We start from the raw sequence: 14466 nt of genomic DNA on the forward strand, positions 1-14466 counted from the left end.
CCCCCATTTACAGCTCTGAAAGGGACCGCGGCTCACAAAGGCTACGTGGCTAAATGGGATATTGATAGTGTCCTAATTAGAATTTAATTAAGTACCCACGCTCGCTTTTGGGATAAAGATTTCAATTTTGCTAACTTAAATATAAATAAACCCAATTTCGGTGCGAGTAAATGATACGATATTGTGAATGCAGGGGGGGTGTTTAACATTCATTTAATTGCGGATGAAGCTCTTGATTCCAGGGCTGATTGTGTTCTGCCAGCTATTATTTTAGGGGATTATTGTGTGGCTGGAGGTAACAAACCGGTAATGTTTTCCCCGTACGGAAAATAACCGGGTGTGCCTCGGAGGTGTGGGCACACACACGACCCCCGGGCACCCGGGGAGCTGCTGCCGGACACACGGAGGTGTCTCGTCAACCCCCGGTGCCGGTCGCCTCCCGAGAGCGGAGCCCCGGGCCCGGCCGCTCCCGAGGAGAGAAGCGCAACCGGCGGAGCGAGGGGGGGCCCGGCCGCTGCCGGCACCGCAGCTCAGCCCGCAAGGAAACGCCGAGATACAGACACGTACAGATACAGCTATAGGTTTATTTTGAGCACGCACCCATGAATATATAGGATATATAGGCGGCACGTGAGGCGGCGCGGCCCGGCAGAGAGGCGCGGAGCAGCGCGGAGCGGTGCGTGGGGCCCCGCGGCCTCCCCAGCCCCGCCGCGGCCCGGGCACTGTTCTAGGGGCACGATGGGGGTTTTCGGTTCTGTCAGGAAGAGAAAACGCCGGGAACTGCCCTTACCGCAGCCCCGGGAAACGGCCGCAGGCGGGAGCGCGGCTCTAGCCCGGAGCAGGTGCCTGCGGCCGGCCGGGAAGTGGCCGCGGCTCCGGGCACCCAGCCCGCCGGGACCCCCCGTCGTGCAAAGCGTGAGGTGTCGTGACCCCCACCGCCCCGTGCCCCTCCGTGTGAGCACCGACACTGCCCTTCCCCGGAGCCGCTCGGCCGTCCGCGCAGGGGAGCGCCCGGGGCCGCGGGGAGCAGGCACCGGCGGCGGGAGAGCCGCGCTCGCCGCGCTGCTCGGCTGCGGGCCCCAGCAGTCCAACAAAAGCAGAACTGGGATCTAGGATTTCCATTTTTTTTTCCTGTAAATCATTTTTTTAGAAAGCCGCAGCAGTCCTCAAAAAGTGTCTTTTTCTCCCCATCCTTTAAAATCCTTAAATTTCCCTTCTGCCTCCACACACGTCCCGAGGTGCTCGGTCTTTGCCCGGGAAAAAAAATAAACAATACCAGGGGAAAAAAGAAAAAGGCAACAAACCGAACCCAAACAAACAAACAAGCATTAAAAAGCAGACGAGGAAACACGATACGAATTCAGCTGTGAGCTGGCGGCTGATCCGCTTCATACTCCGAAAAAAACCAACCCCAAACAGTAAAGGAACAAACCAGCCGAGCGGCTGCAGCCGTAAGCCCAGCTCACCCCGGCGATGGGTCCTACTTTTATTATTATTTATTATTGTTATTTATTATTTTTATTTTCTTTTTTTTTATTCCTTAAAAAAAAAAAGTTTTGATTCTGGGCAACCCCCAGCCCGCTCGCCACCTCCCCTCACTGCCTAACCTCGCCGAGGGAGAATAGAAAATAAAATGAAAAAGAGGAAAAAGAGCACCCACAGCTTTTTCTTTTGAGGGGGGGGATTATTATTACGGGGGGGGCAGTAGGAAAGCGGCTGATGACCCAGTCCCCGCACCCTCGGCGGCCCGCGCAGGACGCGGCGCGGCTGGAAGAAGTTGTTTACGGGGCTGGTTGGGGGTAGCTGGGGGGTGGGTGGGTGCCTACACACGCGTGTAGGTGCGGCGGCCCCCGCCCCGTCGCGGCGCTCCCGCCGCCCTCCCCGTCCCGTCCCGTCCCGTCCCGTCCCCGGCGGTATTTATGGCGGCGGCCCGGCGGGCGCCCATTGGGCGCGGCGCGGGGGTGTCAGCGGCGGCGGCGGCGCCCCATTGGCCGCCCCCAGGCGCGGGGCCGCCTCACGTGCTTCCGGTGCGAGTGAAAAAAAAGTGTGGCTGAGGGATTTTTTAGGGAGAGTTTGTTGCACGGGCCGGAGCTGTCAGGGGTTGGGCCTTTTTTTTTTTTTAAAAAAAAAAACCTAAAAAAAAAGGGGGAAAAAAAAGAATTAAAAAAAAAAATTAATAAACGGGCCCGGGCGACGTGCAGCACCGGGCTGGCGGGGAAGGGCTCCGGCACAGGCAGAGCGGAGCGTGACAGCGGGGCAGCGCGGAGCCGCCGCGGCGGCGAGATGGGCAGATTTTGACGGGTTTTTTTTGGGGGGGGAGGCGGGTTTTTTGGGGGGCCGCGGTGCTGCCGCACACCTTTTTGGGTTTGGTGTTGGGTTTTTTTTTTAGGTTTTTTTTTTTTTTGGTGGTGGAAATATAAGCTGATCGGGAGTAGAGGGAAAGGAGCCCTCGAGTGTCTCCCTGGTTTTGGATCCATCCGTGCGAGGGGGAGAAAAAAAAATCTCAGCTCCAGCCCAACAAGTGGATTTTATTATTTTTCCTTTTTTTTTCTTTTTTTTTTTGTTATTCTTCTTTTTTAAATTTTTCTTCCCCCTTTTCCACCCCGCCACCCACCGTCAAAGTGGGGTGGGCGTAAAGCGGGTGGGTGGGGGGGAAAAGAGGCAACGATCTCCGTGGCGGGGGCTGAGCATGGAAGAGCCGCCGGAGGGGCACGGCCACCGAGACGCGGCGCCCGGCCCGGCGAGCAGCGGCAGCGGCAGCGATGGCGAGAGCGTCCCCGTGTCCCCCAGCCCCGCGCCCGCCTCCCCCGCCGCGCCCTGCCCCCTGCCCTTGCCCCGCCGCCGCCACCCGCCGCCCCCGCCGCCGCCCCCGCCGCCGCCCCACCGCACCACCAACTTTTTCATCGACAACATCCTGAGGCCCGACTTCGGCTGCAAGAAGGAGCCGCCCGCACCGACCGGCGGCGGAGGAGGAGGCAGCCGGGAGCGGGATGGAGACCGAGGGCAGAGCTCAGGTAGAGAAAACGTCAACCCGCTGCTGGCCCGACCGCCCAACCCGCCCTCCCTCCTCTGCCCGGACTCGAACTGCCGTCCCGACGGCTCCGCGCCGCCGCCCGCAGCCGCCGCCGCCGCCGCCAAAGCCAGCCCCGCCGCGGCGGCAGCGGCGGCGTCGGGGGCGGCCAAGTCACCCGCCGACGGGGGCGAGACTCACCCGGCGAAGTACGGGGAGCACGGCAGCCCCGCCATCCTCCTCATGGGCTCTAATAATGGAGGACCTGTTATAAAGCCCGACTCGCAACAGCCGCTGGTGTGGCCTGCCTGGGTCTACTGCACTAGGTATTCAGACAGACCGTCCTCGGGTAAGGAACCGCGGCGCATCTGGGAGCTGTTAAAATCATGACAAGGTCGGGCCCCCCCTCCCCTTCCCCTCTTGCCCCCTTTGCTTTGGCTCCCGGCCTGCTGAGGACCTCGCGTGGGGAGGCGCGCGCGGGGGGGGGTGTCCTGGGTCACCCAGGGCGAGAGGAAACGCGTGTCCCCCCCCTCCTCCTTCCTCCTCCGAGTCTCCCAAATTTGAATGTGACGCCGGGCCCCGATTCGGCCGCGTTTCGGTGCGGAGAGCCGGTGGGGAGCGACCCCCTTCCCGTGCCCCCTCCCGCTTTGCCGCAGCCCCGGGTGTTCCGCAGCGCGGCGGCGCGGTGGGCGAGCGCGGCGAAAACGCGCAGCGGATTCGGCTGCTGCCTTGTTTTGGGGCTTTTTCTCCTCTTATTATATTTTTTTTCCTGAGTGCTGTTGGCCTTTCTGGGGTGGCGGAGGGGGGGGATAGTCCTGAGCCACATGTTGAGAGACTGCTGGAGGTGCATGTGGGGGGTGTTTTCTCGGAAGGCAAAGGAAAAGGGTTTTTTAAGAAGGTGGCGGAGGGGCTGTTTATGGTGGCCTCTGCACCGAGGCAGAGCCAGGCAGGCCCTTAGGCCGCGCATTGCCGCGGGAGCCGGTGCTCCCTGCCGTGGCTTGGGGCCCGACTGTCGGTGAGGGACGTGCCTCTGCCCGGGGCTGCCCCGGTGGGAGCCGCCTGCTCTGCCCTCCGGCCCCCGGCCCCGTTCTGCCGCCCCCTTTCACGCCGTTTACGCTCCCCCAGGTGCCTCCGGCAGCCCCTTATTTTATCACCATTAGTTTCCATTTTTAATTGTACTTTTTTTGAAGGAAGCGGAGGGCGAGGAGAGAGGCTTTCCCCCGTGACACCCCAGGCCAGCAGCCAGGGATCCGCGGGCGCGGGCCGGTGCCGAGGTGGGCTCCCCTGTGCCGGCCCGGGGGGCGCGGGTCTGGCTGCCCGGGGCCCGCTCCGGGAGGCGGGGAAGGCGGCGCTGCCCGGCCCCGGCCCTGGCCCCGGCCCCGCTCCCTGCTGCCCGGCCTGGCTGCTCCCCGCCGGCGGTCAATGCGGCGCGATCGGCTGGGCCATCTCCATCCCCCGTTATTGACACGTCCAGCGACTTGAAACTCAGAAAAGCCACTTTGATTGACTCGAGTGATTGATGGAGTGATAGAGCTGTCAGACGGCGCGGCCCTCGCTCCCGGCCGGCCCGGCCACTGGTGGTTCGCTACCGATTCCCAGGGCCGCTGTGCAGCAGGCGTTTTGCACTTGCGCCTTTATTTCCTTTCCTCCCTTTTCTTCGGGCCGAGGATTATTTCTGCATGTCCTCCCCGAAGCTCCCTGCTCACCCCAGCCCGGAGGGGAGAAGGGTGAGGGGAGGCTGGCTCGGCTCGGCCGCCCTCTTTGTTGTGCTGGGAGCTGCCCGCCGGCCCTCGCCGCTTCTCCCGGCTCCGAGGACGAGCGGGCAGCGGTGGTCGGAAGGCGCCGCCACCCCGTTGCAAGCTGCCGGGGCAAAGCGATTCACTCCCCGCGCCCTCCGCCCCTCCGCCGGCCGAGCCCGGGGGCGTCCCACCGGGCCCCGTCCCTCTCCCCGCTGGCAGATGCCGCCGAGCCGCGGGGAAAGCCCCTGCTCTGGGGAAGGGCTGTGCCGGGAGAGGAGCTTTCGGCCTACTCGGCGGCCAGGAGGCCTCGTCGGCTGCCGCTGCGGCTGCTACTGGCGGGGGGCTGCGGGCCCGGGGCCGCCCGCCGAGCCCGGCAGCTGTCGGGGGATTTTTGTAGATCCCTTTCTCCAGGGATCTCCCTCCCCTCTCCGCTCCCCCCGGGCCGTGCTGGACCGGAGTGCATAGGATGGGGGTAGCCCCCCGACCGGGCGCTGTCCCCGGGATCAGCCCGGGGCCGGGCTGGTTCCCCGGCGAGTTCTGTGGCACTTGACCTGGCCCCATCCCGGCGTGGGGACGAAGCGGCGGGGGCACCGCTTTCGGCGGGGGTTTATGGAGGGTGCTGCAGGCGGGGCCGGGGATTCCCGGCAAGGATCGTACACCCGAGAGCCCGGACGAGCCGGGCGGCGGCAGGGCTCCGGGGTGGCGGCAGGGGAGGGTTCGCCGGGGCTGGGCCGGCCTTACGAAGGGGTTGTTGTCCCCCAAACAGAGACCGGGGCAGCCCCCGGCCAGGCGGTTGCTCCCGGCGGCTCCCCGGTGCCGAGCCACGGGGACCTTCGCTCCCCGCACTGCCCGGCGGAGCTGCTGCCCGGCCGGCGGGCCCCGGCCCCGGGCCGTGCAGAGGGAGCGCGGCTCGTCCCGGCGGGGCGGGCGGAGCGGCACCCCGACGTGTGTCGGGGCGGGGGGTGAGAGGGGCGCCGCTCCCCTCGGCGGGGTCGGCTCGGCGGGGCGGCGGGGGATGCGCGGGCGGCTCGGCCCCGGCCTCCCCTCTCCTTCCCCATCCTTCCCTCCGCAGTGCCGGGGCGGCGGTGCCGGGGCTGGAGGTGTGTGTGGGGGGACACATACACGGGACCGGCAGAAATTCGCCCGTCGGCCATTTTTCCGGCGGTCGGCGGGGCGGGGGCGGCGGTCGGTCCGTCGGTCGGTCGGTCGGTCGGTCTGTCTGTCGGTCGGCGGCGCGGCCCTGCCCAGCGGCGTGTGTGTGCCCTGCCCGCAGGCCCCCGCACCAGGAAGCTGAAGAAGAAGAAGACGGAGAAGGAGGACAAGCGGCCGCGGACGGCGTTCACGGCCGAGCAGCTGCAGCGGCTGAAGGCGGAGTTCCAGGCGAACCGGTACATCACGGAGCAGCGGCGGCAGAGCCTGGCCCAGGAGCTCAGCCTCAACGAGTCCCAGATCAAGATCTGGTTCCAGAACAAACGAGCCAAAATCAAGAAGGCGACGGGCATCAAGAACGGGCTGGCGCTGCACCTCATGGCCCAGGGACTCTACAACCACTCCACCACCACCGTGCAGGACAAAGAGGAGAGCGAGTGAGGCGGCGCGGCCCCCCCAGCCCTGCGCCGCGGCGCCGGCCCGCCGGCCGGGAGGCGGACAGGTGCTATTTAAAAGCAGATCTATTGTCTATCCATAGTATAAGGACTCCGATTAAGAAAAAAAAAATATGAACACTTACAAAAAAAATTATCTCTATATAGCCAAACAGCATATGACCTTGTATATATTTAATTTCAGGTAAGAAATATGTGTAGCGATCTCTATTTGCTGGACAGTTTCTCTCTTCCCTTCTCTCTTTCTCTTCCCCTCTCTTTTGTTCGTTTGTTCGTTTTGTTTGCTTTACTTTTTTTTTCCACTTCGATGTCCATTGCTCTTGTTTCACAGTAAATGTCCGACTTTCCTGATCTTTCGTTTGATCTTATTTTTTTCTGTGTGTGAATTTCTCTCTTTTTTTTTTTCCCGAGGAAAAAAAAATAATTCTGATCCACAGACTGCGAGACTGAACCCGCCGCTACAAGCCAAAGATTTTATTATGTTCAGAAATCTGTAGTCTGAAAATAAAGTGTAGACTGTGTTCAGGATCCAGGCTGGCTGTAATTCTTTATTTTAGTGTATGGATGTTTGTGTATATATATACGAAAATATAAAAAAAATAAATATATATATACATACACAATACGCTGCGTATATAGTGCCATTTCGGTGGCATATTTAGGTTTCGTTTTTGATGGATCAGTGCAGCAATTGTTAAACCGCTTGTCCCCTGTTTAAAACCCTGTCCGAGACCTTGGATTTTTTTTTTTATTATTTTTTATTTTTCTTTTCCTACTATCTTAAAAAAAAATAATTCTCTTTGGCTGTTGTGGTTGTGCCTCACCTCCTGCATCTCCCTTTTTAACAAGAAATAAAAACCACCTCATAATAATGGTAATAATATATCACCAGCTCCTGCAGGAAAAATGCCTAAAACCGGCTGGACGTTGAGAGCTCCAGAATGTGTTGAAAAGGGATTTGCCCGACAGCTCCTCGCCTCGCTCCGAGAGGGTCCGCTCCCACACTGAGTGTCCAGCCAGGAGCTCTCCCCGCGCAGGGCAGAGCCGCGACGAGGAGGGGACCGGAGCGATGGGCGCCCGGCACCGGGCGCTGCGCCGCCGCTCCCCGGGAGCGCTCCCCGCTCCCTGCCCCTGCCCTCCGCTCCCCCTTTCAGGGCTCGGGCTCGCCTTTGCCCGTGGGTGTGGGACGCACAGGGTCGCGGAGGGAGGCGGCACGGCGGAAGCCCCAGCCTGTCCCCCCCCTCCACTTTGCCACCCACCCCGGTTAATTTCGGCTGCGGCTGTCTTCACCGCCGGAGCGGGAGCACCGACGGCTCGGGGTTGGGCCGTGCCCGTGGCTTTGTCCTCCGGCCGTCGAGGGCAGCCGTGCCCGGGCCTGGTGCCCACGCGAGCCTTGTGTGGGGCCCCGCGGAGCCGAGGGCAGGCGCTGGGAGTCCGCTCCCCGCGGTCCCTGCAAAGATGGGCGCCGGGGCGGGTGGAGGGCAGCCGGGCCCCCCGACAGGGCTGTCTGTCGGCTTTTCCTTTCTCTTTCTTTCTGCTCCTCTGAATCCCTTCCCGAGGGCCGCAGCCGGCGGGGCGGAGGGGAGAGGCGAGCAGAGCTGGAGCCAGGGTGAGACCCGAGCCAGGGGAGCCCCTCTCCTGCACGCCCCCCCCGGCGCTGGAGGACGGGGCAACGGCGAGGCCCTGCCCCGGGGGAGCGGGGCCGGGCGGGCCAGGGCGCGGAGCTGGGCGAGCAGCAGCACACCCGGCTGGCACAGTCTGCAGCTCGTATCAAGTCTGCAGCTCCCCCCCGTCGGAGGCATTAGGGGGTTTCCGTCTATGCGAGAAGAAGGGGAGCAGAGGGGCAGCGGGAGACGGCCTCTGCCATTTTTTTTTGCTATTTAACTCTCCCTGCTTAGCGCTGCAGTTAGCTGTCACTGGCCGGGGATGGAGGCGCAGGCCGGGGTTGCCCTGCCCGGCGAGACCTCCCTGCCCTCCGCACCCGCTGTCAACGGGGCAGGACTCCCCCCCCCTTCCCTCCCCCCCCCCCACCAACGCATCCCACCCCATCCCCCCCCAGCCCAGCCGAGGGCTCTGCTCCTCTCTGCAGGCCGAGGAGTCGGGAATACTCGAAGGGCTTAAATAAATGTTGTGCAGCGCCATCTAAAGTTCTGCATTTCTTTCTCCCTCTCCGCTTTTCGATGGGATTGAAACATAAATCTTCCACATCGAGGAAAAGAAAAACCGTCCTTCGAACTGGGAGCCGCACCGCTCGGGGGGAAAAGCGGCCACCGAGAGCCCGGCCCGGCAGGGGCAGCTGCAGGACGACTCGGGGGCGAGTTCAGAGCCCCCCTCCCCCGTCCCCCTTCATTTGCTGCTGTCGGGGGGATGCGGAGAGATTGCCCCCCCCGCCCCCGAGCTCCAGTCTCAGTTCAGTCCTCTGCCTTTCTCATACACCCGCCGCCTCGCACTCCCCTGGAGCTGCACAGGCGAAAAATGTCGTTTCTGCTTAAAAATCGGGTAATGGTCTTTCCCGAGAGCCGGATCCAGCCCTGCCCTGCAGAGGGAACGAGGCACAGACCTGCTTCGATCTCCCCGCCCGCGGGACACGGGTGATGCTAAGGCTGGCTTTCGGCGCTGGGCCGAGCGGGGCTGCCGGGGCCCCTCGCCTCCCCCTGCCCCACCAACGGACCCCTGGGCCCGCTGCCTACCTGCAGCCAGGGACAGGCTCCCGGGCGCGGGGGTCGCCCGCAGGGTGGGGGGCTCTGGAGGAGGAGGAGGAAGAAGATGAGGAGGGGATTCCTCAGCCGTAGGGTGTCCGGCCAAGCTCAGCTGAGCTGGACAAGCCAGGAATAAAGATGACGGGGGAAATACAGGGCAGATTAAGGGGAGCCTAAAGAGGATTATTTAAACAAATCAGGCTTTTAAATGTAATTATGCTTTTAGGATTTCTCGGCGAGAGCAGCTGAGCGGGGCACATGAGGGGATCGGCGCAGGTCTGCCCTCGCTGGCTCCATGAGCGACCCCGTCCCCCGCGGGTGCCAGGGGCAGACGGTCCCGGGGGATGCTCTCTGGCTGGCAGGTGGGGGGTGCACGGGCGTTTCCCCGCTCCCCCGGGGCTCAGCACCAGGTCCGCGGTGGGCTACGAGGAGCCGAGAGGTAAGAGCAGGAGCCACATCATCCTCCCCGTCGGAGAGGGACCAGGGGTGCGCGGAGCGGCGGGGCGGGCACTGGGGCCCCCGGCCGGAGAGCTGGGGGGTGGACGGGAGCGGGACCCCCAGCCGCGGGAGGGGGCACCCACAAGCCCAGGCGGAAAAGCCCTGGAGGAAAAGCGGTATCTCCCCCTCCCTCCCTCCCTGCCATCGGAGATTAAGGTCGGCTCCCCTCCCGCCGCGACTCCCGGGAGGCAGCGGAGCCTTTGTGGGGCGGGAATCTCAGCCAACACCCAACAGACCCCCCCCCCAGCCCCCCTTCTCCTCCTTCCTCCGCTGGTGGAAGGATGCGGGGACGCTCATTTCTCCCTCCAAAGCATCCCGAGAGCCGGACACAACCGCTTCCAGGACCCCGGCCCGACTACCACCCCCCTCGGGCGAGGGCGGTCCGGCAGCCTGCTGCTTTGCATATGCAAATGAGGCGTGGGGGAGGAGGGGAAGGCCACGCGTGGTCCCCCCCGTCGGTCCCCTCGGGCCGGGGCGCAGATCCCGCTGGCTCCTGTCACGGAGCTTGTTCCTTTGTGCCGCCTTTCGAGGAATCAAAGCAGACACGGTTGTGACACGTAGCCCGGCGGGTCAGAGGTCAGATTTCACAATCCCAATTACAATGATTTCTAATGATTGTTTATCTTGCGGGCTCCGACGGCTGGGAGCTTTACAAGAGGGCTCCGCTCCCCTCCCCTCTGCTTGGAGGGCCGTGGGTGCGGGGAGCCCTCGTCTCGGCTGCAGCCGGGGGGAGATGCCTTGCCCCTGGGTACCGGGGGTCGCGTCCGCCCCGCCAAAGAACGCTGGGAGCCGGACGGCGGCGTCAGAGGAAACTCGGGGGTCCGGCCTCGGGCTCCCTCCGTATCTCCCCTGCGGTGCTCGAGGCCACGCTGGAATTAAGCGAGTGAATATGACAGTGGTTTACAGTGAATACTACCAAGCACTGCACCTCTGCCGCCCCGTCGGGTAAGGTCCGAGGCAGCGCTAACAAGTAACTAAGCCGAGGTGGGAGCTCTGCTCACCAAACAGGCACTGGTACTTGTCCGGAGCCGAGCGCGGCTGGGGGGGACTGTAGGCACCGGCCTTGCCCCGGCCGCCCCCTCCAACCCTGGCCGCTGAGCCGCGCCCAAAGCCGCCCGCAGAGTCCCGGGTGGGGGGCGGCGGGCGGTCCCGGCGGGGAGTTCATTCCACGCCGCCGCGCCCCGGGAGGGTCCCGACAACGGGGGCATGGCCCGTAGCACCCCCAATCTCGGGGCTCCGGCTTCTTGTCGGTGAAACTGGTTCGATTTAACTTTTATTTTGTCTTACAACAAATAAACGCAGAGCGGCGGTCGGATCAAAACTGAAACGGTTTCCGATTAAATCTGTAACCGTTTGGTAAAAGCTTTGACGAATGGCGAAGGGCTGAAATATGGAGAAAAAAAATTCTACATTTTGAGTTAAAAAAAAAAATCTGTAACTTTCCCTCTGTTGGGGAGTTGGACACGTTGACAGCAGCGCGCAAGGTGCATCTTTGTGCTCTACATCAAATGCCTTTGAAACAGATTTAAAAGTGTATGTAAACCAGCTAATGGAGCTCTTCCGGTTGACTAAATCGGTGAACCAGACTTTGCTGGAAGTAGAAGTCCTTTGCTCTGAGATCTGATCTTTACTGCACCAGGTGAGCAACCCTTACATTAAAAAAGAGTTTGTTTGCTTCTTCTTGGTCACTTTCTCAGTTTGGAGATAACGAGGATGCGAATAAAAACTTTGTTAGCTGCGGCAGCAGCAGAGCCGTCGGGGGTGGGGGGGATGTTAGGGGGGCACGGGGCTGCCGAGCCGAGCCCGCTGCGGCCCGCGGCCGGGGCGATGCCGGTGCGGGCGGTGCGGTCTGGGGGGCTCGGGGGGCTCGGCGGGGCGGACACTGGGCACAGCCCCGCTCTGCCCCCGGGCTGTGCTCGCGGGGCTCGTCCCCGACGGGCTCGGCTCGGGCAAGCGAAGGGGCCGCCGCGCCCGGGCGATGCGGGGGCACAGGCGGGCCGGGGCACATCGCGGGGTTTTTCTTTTCCTTTTGCCTTTGGTCGGGCTGCTTGGGGCCGCCGGGCTCGGAGAACAGCGGGGTCCCGCCAGAAGCAAAGGCAGCCCCGACGCCGGCAGCAAAGGCAGCACCCTGGGGCACTGCTCCCCCTCGGGGCCGCATACGACCCCCCTCCGCCCCGCGCCCGAAGGGGAGAGCCCTCCCCGGTCCCCAGCAAAGCCCCAGAGGTTCCCGGGGCCAGCAGCGGCCACCCGGCACTGCACCGACCCGGGGATCAGGGAGGGACAGGGATGGAGGAAGAGGGGGGCAGGCAGCACCCCGGGGCGCCGGGCTCGGGGCGCCCCTTGGCGTGGGTGGGCCAGGGCCGCCCCCCACCCGCCTCAGCCGGCACTGCTCAGCCCGGGGTCCTGTTTGTGCGGGTGGGGTGTGCGAAAGGGCTGCGCTCGCAGTGGGGCCGTGCCGGGCTGTGCCGGGCTGGGCAGTGCCGTGCCGGGCTGTACCCACCCTGGGCTGTACCCGGCCGGGCCCTGCCGTGCCTCCCGCCGCCCCCGGTGCCGACGGAGATGCCCCCCGCCCGCTCCCCGGCCTCTCCGTTTGCGAGGGCACGCTGCTCCCCGAGAAAGCACCGCAGGGATCCCAGGAACGGTAGCAGTAACGGGGCACTTTTCTCTCTCCCTCTTCCTTTTTTTTTGATTGTCAGATTAAAAAGAACCCCCTCTTCTTACCCTACCTCCTGGCCCGGGCGTCTGCAGGGTCCCTCCCGGCGGGGAGAGAGGTTTGGAGACCCTGCGGGGGGGCACGGGCGCTCTCGGGTGTCCCCTCATAACAATAGACCTTTTAAGAAATAGGTGGAGGAGGAATTGCACCTGCATGGTCTCTCCGGGCCCGGGAGCCAGGCTGGGGAGAGGTTAAGCTTAAACCCCAAAATTTGGAGTGAAGGGAGACAATGAGGATTGTGCTCTGGTGGGTCCCCTCGGTTATGAAAAGATTGAAGAAGGCATGGGAACTAATACTAACTTTGAGATCAGTCCTGGTTGTTTTCTTGCAGAGAACAATGTGTGCCTTATCTCCCTCTGAATAAATAAATCATCATTGCCCGACAGTTACCCGTTACAATAAACTTGACCAGATCTTCCAACAATTAGTTACGCGTTCTCTTAGCTCTGGTAAAGTCTTGTTAATATGATGAATGTTAAAATAAGCTACCCTTGAACTTACTTTGGAAGACCTTTATTGAAAAAGTACAAGTATTTAAGCCTCTTAAGCAGACGAATCCATAATGAAAGAAGATGGCTGGTAAAAGATAAGACTAGAGATAGCACTAGATTTTTAGATACCAATTGAAATGCCAACTGGATCATGCCTCTTAAATGGGGCTTGGTGTTTTCTGGTGCCCTGGTCCAGCTTTTTAAAAAAAATTTAAACCTGTGCCCTTTGACTTCAGGAGCTGGGCGCTGACTCCAGCAGCAGTTTTGCTGCGGAGGGCTGTCAGCTTGGCTCTTGCCACTGGCAGCTTCACCTGCCTAAAACGTTCTCTGGGAGTATCACACCTCGGATACTGCAGTGCTCTCCTCTTAGGGGGCTGCTGCAGCAGCACCTGGACCCCAGCTGAGAAGGTGCTTCCCATTAGGCCAGACTGGGGGCAAGCATGTGCTACCCATCAACCCTTGGGAGACAACACCACTCAGTGGTCTGGATAGAAGAGGGAGGCTTGATGTGAGGCTTGCTGCTGCTTCCTTAGCAGAGAGGGGGAAAACGAGCTTTGAAGCCTCTCCATCTATTGGATACTGGTGCTGCCCACAAGAGCCCTGGACCAACTTTGTAGTCAGGGACATCCATGGAAGCTGCCCCCAAGACATGGAGTTGCTAAGACAAGAGTAGAGAAGAAGACTTGAGCACCAGCATGCAAACAAACCCAAGAGATGGCCCCAGGAGATATCCTCCTGGCTAGGAACCAGGGTAGACCTTACCACATTTGAGGACCTTTAATTGGATTAGAAAAATGATCAGTACCTATTTTTGTTGTTGTTCTCTGGGAAGGGCTAAATTTTCCCTTGGAATCTTCCCATTTCTGTGTTCCTAGGTTATTGACCTAGCTGTACCTGTGTGATGGGTCCCGGGCTGGAAGTTCTGGTCCTCCCTTGGGCCAAACAAGCAGGAGCTGCAGTGAGGCTCCTTGCCTGCAGGTGCTATGAATCAGGATCAGGCCCTGGCGTGGGCAGAGAGATTTCTGTTCATGCTGGTGCAGAGCAGGGCACTAAGAGTTTCCCCTGAGCTGGGCAAGGCTCCTGGGCCACCTCCACACCAGGAGGTAGCACAAGGAAATTCCTTGCACGTTTTCCAGCTACACCCATGGCACAGCGATGGATGTCTTGGTGCAGCCCAGGTCTGGACATTTACAGCACCATGTCATCTCCTCCAGTCCATGCTACTGGAGGAGCTGGTGAGGCTCCATGACTGTGGAAAAGCAGGTAGGTTCACAGGGGAGGTTCACAGCTTGGAGCAAGAAGGGAGATAAATGTTAGAGTAGCAGCCTAGAAGTTTCACATGCAGCCTTTAACTTCTACAGGTCTTTTTACATGCAGGGCCATATATTTAAAGTGGATTTCTGGATTAATTTAAGGTTGTTTGTGGCTCTCTCCCTTAAGTAAAAACACGAGAGCCATGCTTTCTTGTGGAAATGGGCATAAACATGGATCTGTTTCTGTAGTGGTTTAACACGCAGCTGAGTTTACTCCAGAACGTATCTGTTATAGGATGCATCATATAAATATATACTGAGTCACATTTTAGATACTGATCATGTCCTCCATAGATAATAATACCAGTTTGGGGTAATTACAGGTTCTGTGATGTAGCTCTTTCATATTTGACTTTAAAAAATATGTTCCACTTACTTGTAGACCACACAAGCTCTATC

General features: G+C 61.1%; 1 protein-coding gene across 1 annotated transcript; it reads left to right on the forward strand.

Moving 5' to 3' along the window:
* The first annotated feature begins 2689 nt into the window (after positions 1 to 2689).
* EN1 (engrailed homeobox 1) lies at positions 2690 to 6339 on the forward strand. The gene is made up of 2 exons (XM_068408172.1): positions 2690 to 3359; positions 6023 to 6339. Exons 1-2 carry the CDS (start codon positions 2690 to 2692, stop codon positions 6337 to 6339), a joined length of 987 nt encoding a protein of 328 aa, XP_068264273.1.
* The last annotated feature ends 8127 nt before the right edge of the window (positions 6340 to 14466 follow it).

Source organism: Nyctibius grandis, chromosome 9 (genome assembly GCF_013368605.1).
Source record: "Nyctibius grandis isolate bNycGra1 chromosome 9, bNycGra1.pri, whole genome shotgun sequence".
Taxonomy (NCBI): domain Eukaryota; kingdom Metazoa; phylum Chordata; class Aves; order Nyctibiiformes; family Nyctibiidae; genus Nyctibius; species Nyctibius grandis.